General features: G+C 40.5%; 2 protein-coding genes across 2 annotated transcripts in view; one reads left to right on the top strand and one right to left on the bottom strand.

Annotated features, from left to right (window-relative positions):
- Positions 1-238: 238 nt before the first annotated feature.
- Positions 239-9,678, bottom strand: LOC143297443 (uncharacterized). The gene is made up of 5 exons (XM_076609813.1): positions 9,544-9,678; positions 4,272-4,322; positions 3,629-3,772; positions 2,444-2,504; positions 239-1,318 (listed from the first exon to the last, which is right to left on the bottom strand). The coding sequence occupies exons 1-5, from the start codon at positions 9,658-9,660 to the stop codon at positions 1,230-1,232; spliced, it is 462 nt and encodes a 153-aa protein (XP_076465928.1). The 5' UTR covers positions 9,661-9,678; the 3' UTR covers positions 239-1,229.
- A 174-nt stretch (positions 9,679-9,852) lies between these two features.
- LOC143297441 (peroxisomal multifunctional enzyme type 2-like) overlaps positions 9,853-12,513 on the top strand; it is a 61,636-nt gene continuing 58,975 nt past the window's right edge. Inside the window, exons 1-2 of the mRNA XM_076609810.1 lie at positions 9,853-9,876; positions 10,585-10,701. The gene's annotated coding sequence lies outside the window, so the exon portion shown is untranslated. The remainder of the gene's footprint in view (positions 9,877-10,584; positions 10,702-12,513) is intronic.

Genomic DNA, 12,513 nt, shown 5'->3' on the forward strand with positions numbered 1-12,513 from the left:
TCTTATTCTGTGGAGAATTTTACTTGAAAAGTGACAATTTTTCACAACTGTTTATTACTGGCTCACATTTAGTTTACAAATAGAGCTTCAGGACAGTAAGAAAATGGGCACTACGCTGAAAGCATAAGTAACAAATCCTGTGTCAAGAAATCATTAAGTCTTGTCACATCGACACTGACAAAGTGCATGTGTATATATATATATATATATATACATACATATATATATCAAACAAAAGCAAAACTAAGACAAAACTTGCTTGGCAATGCCAGTGAGTGAAAGGGGTGCTTTGAATATGTATCGGTGATCACACATTTTCATGGATATTATTTACATAGTTCTGCATGCACATAGTATATAAAGATACACACAACACACACACACACACTCACATTCAAGAAATTTCATGTTAAAGTACACATTGTTCAGAAATGGTATTTGTCAAGCACACTTACTACATTTATACAGCATCAGATAAGAACATGTCAATTTTTGTTTGTTTATGATAAAGAGAGGCAAATTACAATACTTTCAAAGGTGTTGAACAACTAGTAAAAATATAAAGAAACAGAAACACAGTTTTATAGATCTATATGATAAAATTATACATCCAGACATCATTGGATAATATTACTATCACTTCAAGTGGAAAGACATGGAACTGAAGACAAGACATTTGGCAGAAAGACCAGAAACAACACAGTCAGACCAGGTTGATGTTAGTTTCTTCTTTGGTTGCTATGTGACTAAGAACGATCAACTCTTGTCTTGGACAACATAAGCATTGTGTGATTTATACTGTCAGTGTTTGTTTGCTGTGTGCTTATGACAAACATTTTTGGAGAGGTCAAGTGGTGATAATCTCCCCTGTCAGGTTGAAGTGGTTAGCTCCGTACAAGACAGGATTCTGTCAACGACAAAATTTATAGAGAACACCGAAAGCTTGTGGATTAGACGCGTGCACACACACATGCACTCACATACACGCTCACACACTCACCTACAAACACACACACACACACACACACACACACACACACATACATGCTCCCACACCGTGACACGCACACATCCCCATGTGTATGCGCACGTGCACGCACACTCACACACACATCTTGTAGGAGATACTGGAGACAATGCTGTTAGCAGTGCAGTTCACATCAATACACAACCACCAAAACACAACAACAACATTCAGCTCAGATCTCCAGGCCGTAACTCATTGCAGTCTATAGTTCAGTTTTCTTATCCCCAGGTATCTTTGCCATCAGGATGACTCTGGACAGTTTCTTGTGGAACTTTCCGTCCACAGAAGACACTGAAACACACAACCACAAAGTTTTCCGCAGTGCTATATATGTTTTGACCCAGTGGGTAAAACATAGAAGTTTCTGTCTTCATTAAGTATTTAGAATGAACGTACAGTTTTAATAACTTTGAAAAGAATCACGAACAGAATGATTCTTTTTGTGATACAATGACAAAAATTGTAACCCAAAGATGAAATAAATTTGTTGTAAGGTAAATAATTTTGATAAAAACATTAATGAAAAAAGAAAAAAAACAATGATTATGTCACCTGAGAAACAAAAGAAAAATAATCATCGCCAGCAACTAATAAAGTAGGTGACTGGCTAGCTCAACGGATAGAATGTTGAGCTTGCAATGAAAATCTTGTAAATGCAGATCATTGACAACACCCAACATAAACATTGCCATAGTTTTGCTGTCCACCTGAATGTGATGTCAATCTGGTGGTGTCAGCGCAGTGTTAGATAGCTTCCCTCCCCACCCAGCACCCCAACACCACTACCAATTTTCTTGAGATGTTACCCCCATGTGCTTTTCTCGCACACTCTTTGAATAGGTCTTGATTTCTCCTCTTGATTATTTCCCTTCAAACTGTTGTTGAGTTTGAATAACATCATTGGAAATGTGATGAAAATATAGAATAAAAACTTCTTTATCACTGAGTTATATACTTGGGTCACTAGGAATATTGGGGGTGGGGGTGGGGGTATAGTACATGAAAAGTACATACATGAATTAGAAATCACATACAAGACATATCATATGTATATATATATCAATTGATCTAAATAAGTAAATTTATATTATTAATTGTAAAGATGCACTCTCAAATTCATTCATTAAGAATATGAATATTATAATATTTTAATTTTTTTTCTAAAATGACAGTGGTACATGTGTAATTGCTGATTCTCCTTTCTTCTTATAAACATTCCCATCTTTGATTTGTTCTTAATTTCATTTGAAGTTGACACAGAGTACAGTCAATCCCCTGTGAACTGTGTCCTAACTTTTCTGCTGAAGAGAACAATTCAGTGCTTGTTTCCATGTGAACACACTGTTCCTTTACATGGGTGATGATGCTACTTTGGAAGTGCTGAGGACAGCAGAAGACATATCAGTTCATACTTACCTTTCCTTTTCGGCCTGTCTAGTTCCGTTTCATAATGCTTCAGAGCGGTTTCACCAATGCTCTGTAAACACATGTTTCCATTATCATTTAGTTATGCATAAACACACACACAGCACACCATGCTTTCACACACACACACACACACACACACTTACGAATGAAACAGAGTTTAGCACTTGCATGCTCCCCCCCCCTCTCTCTCTCTCTCTCTCTCTCTGACACACACACACACTCTCTTCCTCTCTCTCTCACACACACACACTCGCTCTTCTCTCTCGCCACCCCCCTTCCTCCCTCTCCCTTCTCTCCACTTCTCTTCTCTGTCTCAGTCACTCCCTCTCCCCCCTCTCTCTCTAATTCTCTGTTTCTGTCTCTCTCTGTCTCTCTTTCTCACTATTGTTTCAGAGCATACTACCCACTGTCACTGTCTACGATGAAGGACAGGTGCAGAAAGACTGTACAAAGGCTTCCGCTATCGTTGAGACTGGCTTACAGAAACAATCTTCTGCTATCGTTGAGACTGGCTTACAGAAACAATCTTCTGCTATCGTTGAGACTGGCTTACAGAAACAATCTTCTGCTATCATTGAGACTGGCTTACAGAAACAATCTTCTGCTATCGTTGAGACTGGCTTACAGAAACAATCTGCTATCGTTGAGACTGGCTTACAGAAACAATCTTCTGCTATCGTTGAGACTGGCTTACAGAAACAATCTTAGGACATGACATCCACCCCTGACCCCCTTCCACAACCCCCATCTCCCCTTTGCTCTGTCTTTCAGAGCATGCTACCCATTGTGTACAACAAAGGACAGGTGCTGAAAGAGTGTAGAAATCTACCTGGTCAGGTGTGTGTGACTTACAGTGGCATCATGGCTGACCATGTCCACACCCCACATCCCCTCCTCTTTGCTCTCTGTCTTTCAGAGCATGCTACCCATTGTGTACAACAAAGGACAGGTGCTGAAAGAGTGTAGAAATCTACCTGGTCAGGTGTGTGTGACTTACAGTGGCATCATGGCTGACCACGTCCACCCCCCACATCCCCTCCCCTTTGCTCTCTCTCTCACAGAGCATGCTACCTATTGTGTACAACAAAGGACAGTTGCAGAAGGACTCTAGAAATCTACCTGTGCAGGTGTGTGTGACTTACAGATCTACCTGATCAGGTGTGTGTGACTTACAGTGACATCATGGCTGACCACGTCCACCCCCGGCCCGGTCAGAGTGACGGTAAAGTTCTCAAACGTCAGGTAGGACTCTGTTCGAAAAATGGCACACTTCAGGTAGGTGCCGTCGTTCAGTCTCTCCATGATGATCCGCCATTCCTGTGGGCAGTGCACACACATGTAAATGCACACAAGTGAACGCACATAAACACACATGTGTACACACATACATGCACACAACACACACACACACACGCACACACACATGTACACACACACGCACATCAACAGAAGTGTCGTTAGGTTGTTCATAATAAACTGCAAGTTCCTGTATCACAAACACAACACACACACACACACACACACACACGCATGCATGCATGCATACATCTGCATGTGCACTGTACACATACATATCAGTTGTGCTGTTAAGTTTCTTAGGATAACCTGCTAGTATCTGTTACAGTAACAGAAATTCACACACACCCACACCCACACTCCACTCCCCTAACACAACACACACACACACACACACACACACACACAGAGCATATCATGTTCTCATAATATTCTGTTGATAGCATATACGTCGATGCATGGTTGCACAGACACACAATCTCTGTCTCCCTGACTTTCTCTAATTCACATTGACACTCACCTCCTTTGTTTGCCCTTGTGCAAAGTAGATGAATGTGCACTTGTACTTTAACTGGAGAGATAAAAGAAACCAAAAAGACATTATTGTGGGTGCCATGAAATTATCAATTATCATACACCATTTAGGAAGAGAGGAAAACATTACATAACTGTGGGTGCCATGCAGTTAGTAATCATTTATCATCAGACTGGGAGGCAAGATTGCACTGGCTCTTAGTGCTGCTGACGTAACTTGGGTAAGACACTCTCCACTTATATATAATCAAATTCTTGCCCAGATAGTCGGGAAAGCAGTTGCCTCCTCTGCTGTTCTGATGGTCATAGTCGGACACAGTGACTGACTCATATATATCATCTGTGAAATACAATAAAACTGTATCTGTCACATACAGTATTGACTCCACATTATTTCCCTGGCCAAAGAGAATGACTCAGTGTGCAGGTGTATACTATAATTAGATCTGTTCAGGTTCAACACAGAAAGAACTGTCTGGTGGGGGTGTGGAGTAGGAGACGTGTGTTGTCTATTGACACACTGACTCAACTACGACTCCCTGAGTCTATGGAGAATGGTTCACCAGCACTGAGAAACGAAATAGCTTGCCGGTGCACACGCACCACAGGCTACATGCGTATGCACGCGCGCAGTCTCCTAATAGAAGGGAATCAACTTCGCCAATATTCATCAGTTACCAATACGGTAAATACCTTTTCTCTCTCTCTCTCTCTCTCTCTCTCTCTCAAGGCCTGACTAAGCGCGTTGGGTTACGCTGCTGGTCAGGCATCTGCCTCAGTGGCAGATGTGGTGTGGCGTATATGGATTTGACCGAACGCAGTGACGCCTCCTTGAGCTACTGATACTGATACTGATACTTACCAATACGGATTGATCTCCCTTCATAGTACACTGACCGTGTTTGTCCGAACTCATAAAATTATGTGACGGACGTTCTATGTGCCATTATTTGTTGTTGTTTTTTTTTTGTTGTTGCTGTTTTTTTCTTTTTCTTTTTTTTAAAGATACGTTTTTGTTGGGGTTTTTTCCTGTTTGTTTGCTTGTTGTTGTTGTTTTTTAACTTCTGAAGCTGCTGGTTTTGTTTTCACAGTTTCCGGCAGTTTCTCAGTTCGCCATACACCACATCTGCTAGGCAGATGCCTGACGGCAGCATAACCCAACGCGCTTGTCAGGTCTTGAATGCATGCATACATAACGATCTGTAGTCGTGTACCTATCATAGTGGATTTTTTTTTACAGAATTCCGCCCGGCAGGGGGCCGCAACACTCTTGTTGCCATGGGTTCTTTTTCACGACTGAGCTGGTCAGTGCACCAAGTGCGTGCTGCACACAAGACCTCGGTTTATCGTCTCATCCAAATGACCAGATATGCTTAGTTTGATTTTCCAGTCAAACGTGGGAGAAAGAGCGAGAGCTGGATTCGAACCCAGTCCCTCTCTGACACTGTTGGCGGATAAGCGTCCCATTCCCTTGCTCCTCAAGTTTCCCAATAGAAGGGAATTAACATCGACAGTATTCTTCAATCATTTACCGATACGGGTTGATCTCCCTTCCGCCGAAAACTAATGATTTGTGTGCCGCGATTGACAGTGTTCGTCCGAATGCAACGTACGGACGTTCAATGTGCTGTAATTGTTTTTGTAGATAAGGTTTAATATCTGATGTTGTTGTTTTTAACAATAGAGGACTATCACATGTCTGAATTGTTATGGTCAGACCTGCCAGTGCCTGAACTCCCTTCGTGTGTATCATGTAGTACTGACGCACGCAGAAGATCAAATACGCACTAACAAGATCCTGTAATCCATGTCAGCTTTCGGTGGGTTAAGGAAACAAGAACATACCCAGCATGCACACCACCGAAAACGGAGTATGGCTGCCTACATGGCGGGGTAAATAAGCAAAACGGTCATACACGTAAAATGTTAAATGTTACATGTTTGTAAAGTGTGTATGAAATGCGTGCCTGAAATCTGATTGAATGACACAGGAAACGAATGATGAGCGCCCAATGGCAGCCATCAGTCAGCTCTACCCAGGTAGGCAGCCTGTTGTGGAAATGACTCCGGCCGTGTTTGTAAAGCGCTTAGAGCTTGGTCTCCGACCGAGGCCGGATAGGCGCTATAGAAGAATCCATATCAATCAATCAATATCAATCTTCAGCCAGTAAAATTATAGTTGCATGGAACCGGTTCGTCAGCTGATGCCGCGGTGAAGACTGACCACAGCCGGCCACGGAGCGCCTGTCTCCCGTCCGGCAACTAGTGGACCATGCAGATGTTCTTGCGTGCACGCGCGTGTTCCTTTTTGTGTATGTGTGTGTAGTCGAGATCAGTTGAAAGCACTGCTCTGCGGCATACAGTATACGTGTTGACTCGGAAGAATTCTTTGTCACTTCGGGTGGAAGTTTTGTTGTTTGAACTGGAACTGAGTCCGGCACTGAGTCCAGTCTGTGGGAGCCAGGCCGAGGACTGACGGAGGACTGAGGACTGAGATTGGCACAAAGCATCTGAGCCGTAATTAGTTGCGTTTTTCTCAGTTTCTTTTTTCTTTCTTTCTTTGAGTGTGTGTGTTATTTGTGTTGTTTTTTTTTAATTACCTTCACTGATCACTTTTACCGACACTTTTTTTTCTTTTTCTTTCTTTTTTTTTTCAGTTTCTTTGTACGCGCTGCTGTGCAAAATTTAACTTTTTTTTTGACTGTTCACGACCGCGCCGGCGCTCACTGACTCAGTTGCCGGCGCGGACTGACGGATGCCGTGTTCGTGCACGCGCACTAGTATGCGCGCGTCCCGGCGGCGTCGTACACGCGGCCGTGTGCGGTGTCTCAGTGATGTGCGGTGTGCACTGTGTGCCACTGAGTGTGCGCGCGTGTGTGTGTGTGTGTGTGTGTGTGTGTGTGTGTGTGTGTGTGTGTGTGTGTGTTCGTTCTTTAGTTTAACGTCTTTTCACTGTAAGTGATATTAGACGAGGATAGGAAAAACTGAATCGAGTGGGAGGAGGGGGAGGGGGGGATTACTGTGTACGCATGCGAGTAAGTGAAAGTGTGTGTGTGTGTGTGTGTGTGTGTGTGTGTGTGTGTGTGTGTGTGTGTGTGTGTGTGTGTTACATATAGAAAATGATTGATTTATGTTTTGTTAAAAAACAACAACAAAAAACAACATAACAATATAACATATTTCTAATGAAAAACTAACAACTATAACAGCGAACCAACTGGACTATTGAACAAGGAGTTGAAAAAGTCATACATTAACAATGGACTGCTGAAAATCGTCAACACTGAAGATGATTTCAGTTCAGGGATTTGAGACTTTAATATATCGCAAGTTGGTATATGATCGGCTGTTATGTGAGCACCACAGATGCAAGAAACATTACTGACATATTTTGTCCTAAAACAATTCATTTTCCACCTGCAGATTAGAGAAATGATTTGCCTCTTATGAAAATCATTATGGTAATGTTTTCCCATGAAACCATACATTTTCTGTATGTTCATATGTAACTCCGAGTTATCAGTGTGTTTTTCCTCAAACTGAAATTTTGACCATTGGACTTTTTCTACCATGGTGTAACATTCCTGTAGTGAAAGCGAAATATTTAAATCTAGCTCCTTCGTGGAGCTTCTAGCTCCTTTTTTAGCCAAAATGTCAACTTTTTCATTATAGTAAAAACCGCAATGAGAAGGAATCCAGCAAAAGGTTATGTGAGAGCCTCTTAGTAAGAGTTCGTGAATCAAATGGTTAAGTTTCAATAATGAGTTCATACCTAACCGTTTCTTTTATAAGTTCAATAGCGTGAAGAACTGATTTAGAATCAACACAAAATAGAATCTGAAATATAGTTTTCTGAAAGATGTAATGAAATTTAAAGCCATTAGAATTGCTATGAGTTCAGCTGTGAAGATGGACTTATTCTCCGGCTCCCAGCTGAAATGAGTTTTGAAAGTTAACGTCTGGAATAACGAAAGCAGCACCAGCTCTATCATTTACAACAGAGCCGTCTGTAAATATCTTTAGATGATTAAGGTATTTCTCTTCCAAATGGATTCGTACATGCGATGTAACTGAGTAAATTTATGTTGTCATCTTTGGTCAGATCAGTGTGATGATATCAAATTGCGCTCTTTGAAGTTCCCATACAGGTGTAGGTGATACTACAGACCTTTTAGCAAAATGTGGGGTTTTATTCACGCCGGAATTTGTTAAAATACTTGACGTGTATGTTCCCAGTGTGGTATGAGAGGATATAGATCTAGCTCTCTTTGGAAAATAGCGGTCGGATTTGAGAGTTATTTCTGATTCCAAATCATTTTCGTCCGTTAAACTTCTCAAGACAAATTTACTACACGCGAGTTCCCTTTGATCCTCTAATGGTAATACTCACGCTGCACTGTACGTTTTCTTACTGGAAGCATGGACTGGCAAGCCAAGTGCCAGTTTATATGCTCTGCAGTCTATGCTTTGAATCAATTTTTTTCAATAAATATTTCGGTGCACTGAAGTATACTTCTTGTGCATATATCAGTTTTGACCGAACAAGTGATGTGCAAAGGTGTAGTAGATTGAATATGTCCTGGCTCCATGGTTGTTTGCATACTATTTTCAAGAAGTTTAATGTTTTCCTGGCCTTTGTTAAAATGTAATCGATATGATTACATTGTGTGTGTGTGTGTGTGTGTGTGTGTGTGTGTGTGTGTGTGTGTGTGTGTGTGTGTGTGTGTGTGTGTGTGTGTGTGTGTGTGTGTGTGTGTGTGTGATCGACATTGCACTGACGTCCATGCGTGAGTTCTTAGGCTCAGTCGGGTTCAAGTTGTATGTGAATGTCCGGCATAGTCAGTGTGTGCCGTCAGTGATTGAGTGATCGATGTATTCATTTGTGTGCTATTTATATCATGTCTCTCCAGTTATAGAAAATATTTCCAATCATACATTAAATTATATTTTCTACAACACTTGATTTGACTTCATTAATTGTAATTCAATATTTTCAGTATTAAAAAAAAATCTCACCGTATAGATCATTTTGAATGTTCCTTTAAAATCTTTACTCACGTTTTTCTGTTCACCCATCTTTCCTCCTGTTTCCAGTGTTTTAAGTTCATTATAAAAATTCTCCTTTTATAACAATGTGAGGATTTTTTCCTCCGGTATAGGTACCTGATGAGAGATAAAAACATATAACACGTTTGACTGAGAAATTGAGCACTACGAAAACAAAAAAGACAAAATAAAACAAGGAAAGCCAGACTCACCCATTTCTTCTGATAATACAAAGGTTTGTCGCTGGGTTTCACTTCAAAAACGTCGATAGTGTGTTCACTGTGTGCAGTATAGCACATAAACACCATGAGCGCTACAACAAACAACATTTTGGTGTGTGAAGAATTTTTTTCAAAGCAGACGGTCTTTGGAGAAAACGGAAGTGTGATTTGGCCCAATCAACGACGACGGAGTGTAAGAAACTAACCAATCGGCAGTCACACCACTCATAGACCTCATTGGATCAATAGGTTAGAGTTCAATGAAATGGCTGCTGTCTGACCGAAGAACTTGTTCACAAAACACACTGTTAAATAGCGAGAGAAGTACGTATGTGCAATGTTATGATAACTATTTCATACATCAATCATTTCCCCATGCTCATTGGTTGATTCATTGCTCAATTCGTTCCCAACTAGGTTAACAAGGACATGGAAAAATGATATAATCGATCGACAGATGCAGAAACCAAAAGTAGAATGGCAACCTCAAGCGATTTCTGGTAATTGAGTGATTCCCATTTTAAGTTAAGTAGTCATTCCCTTACCTCGCAGCATGTTGTTTTCGTCTCCATTTTACCCCTGTACCAACCCCTGTCACTAAGAATGACACTTGAAGGGACGGGGAAGAAAGAAGAAAAAAAGATTTCGGGGAGTATGCAAGCCCGTGATCTATATTATTTGGGTTGGGAGGATGGAATAAGAAGCCGGCGAGGGCACAGTGTAGTGTGTGTGTGTGTGTGTGTGTGTGTGTGGAAGGGTGGTGGTGGTGGTGGTGAGAAAAATGTTTTAACAGTTGTTCATTTTTCATGATTTTTAAACGAAAAATCAAATAAACAAAGGAACTATGGCAAACAAGTAAATGAAAAAAAAAATTGTAAGTGGTTTTTGATTGTTCATGCCTATAATTTGATACGGGAACAACACCAAAAGCAAAAATTACAAGTGTGTGTGTGTGTGTGTGCATTTATGTATGTGTGTGTGTGCGATGTGCATTCATACAACACATGCCTGTGTGTGTGTTCCCCCTTTCAGCAGAAGGCAGGCAGCAATGGGTGAAGGTCTCTCCAGTCATGTTAATGGAGCGCTGAGTTGTCGCTTCCTCAGTGGCTGATTGATTTATCAATAACTCCTCGCCTCTCTTGTTACACGGTAACTGGCCTTTCTTCCGTTGGCTTAGCATTGGCTTCTTCTTCTTCTTTTTCTTCTTTTCTTTGTTTTTATGATCATGATTATGTGTTAGTGTGTCTGTGTGTGTGCACATATGCAGTGCTCATAAGTATTTGCATGTGCAAGTTTATGTCATAATTCTGTAATAAAATGTTCATGTGTGCATGTGTGCACATGTGTGTGTGTGTGCTTGTGTGTGTGTGCAGGCATGTGCTTGTATTGGTCATGTGTTTGGTGCATGTGATAATTCACCAGCTCACTTCTCACTGCCTACAACATGATGTAGCCATTCTTTCCAGTAAAAACAACAAAACAACAACTGCAGATAACACTATCTTTCTCCATTTTTATTATATATACACATATAAGAATCTCACAATATGCACACATCAGTTAGTATTCAACATGATTTTGTATCATTACTTGATGTACATGTGCCAGGAATTTGTTGAATAGTCAGAATGTGTAACAATCCAAATAAAGTATCCAGGATCATGCACAACTATCATAGAGTTCAACATTTACTGTGAAAGATAGGCAATAACAATTTGCTAGCATTCTTTAAAAGCAGAGAATGATATTCATTCTGTGGCATTTGCACACATACAGACAATATTGTTGCACTGACTAAGAATGTAGGTGCAGGTGAAGGAAAGATATATCTGCTGATGTGTTTGTGTCTGAACCAGATGAGTATGTCTTGCCAATTGTCTAAATCACCTATGAATTTCCTTGACAGTAATGCTTATAAAGGGTCTCCATTAGTAAGTACACACAGAAGCAGAAATTTGCACATATACTACTACTACTACTAATCATTATGATTATTATTAATAATAATAATATGATGATGATGATGATGATGATGATGCAGATTAATGGGTGTGATAGCCAAGTGGTTAGGGCGCTGGTCTTTCAGCAACAGTGTCTTGTGTTCAGTCCTGGTGTTGACAACTAGTGGAATAGCGTGGAAATTAGTGGGGGGGTTTCCCCATTCTCCTGTGCCTGCACCCATTGTGTGTAATTACATGCAGAAAATCTAACACACACATCAAAGATTCCGTGATCTATATATGTCATGCGGCATTTGGTGGGTTTTCATAACATGAACATACCCATCCTGCACATTTCTGATGTAGTATGGCTTTTTTTTTCTTTTTTTTTTGTTTAATGTCCTGTCACACATATCCGTGATTGAAGACATTTTGTTAAAGTATTTATGAATACATCTGAGTATTATCGGTTAGAAGGGGTGGGAGATGTGGATGAGTGGAGGGTTGGGGGAAACTGGGCAAATGAGGGTAAAAATGTGGGTGAAATTTGGAAGAAAAACAAAACAAACAAAAAAAAACCCTCTAAATACAGTTACAGGAAATTACTTAAAGGACTTTGTAAAAGAGAAGTCGTTAAACTGACAAGTGAAACAACTGATAATGAATGCAAAAAGTCAAAAACATCAACGTTCTCAGTCACTTGTGAAGACACACTTTCGTGTACAAAAGGCTTCATCAAGCTACAGTGAAAAATTATATGCTCAATTGTCAGGTTACTAAAGCATATCACTTGACATTAGAACAATACTTGGTCCATAATGAATTTGATAATAGTCTGAGAGCTAAACTCAGAATTGGTCTGTGAATCGGACCAAAGTCTGAGAGAGTCAACTGACGAGGTTTTAGACTTGAATTCAAGCACTTATAAAAGTCTCTTTCTAGTATATTGCTTATTTCCTTGTATGACAATGTCGTTATAACGGAATCCAGTGTGGGATAGTATCCAACAAAAATCAACATT

Source organism: Babylonia areolata, chromosome 22 (genome assembly GCF_041734735.1).
Source record: "Babylonia areolata isolate BAREFJ2019XMU chromosome 22, ASM4173473v1, whole genome shotgun sequence".
NCBI classification, from domain to species: Eukaryota; Metazoa; Mollusca; class Gastropoda; order Neogastropoda; family Buccinidae; genus Babylonia; species Babylonia areolata.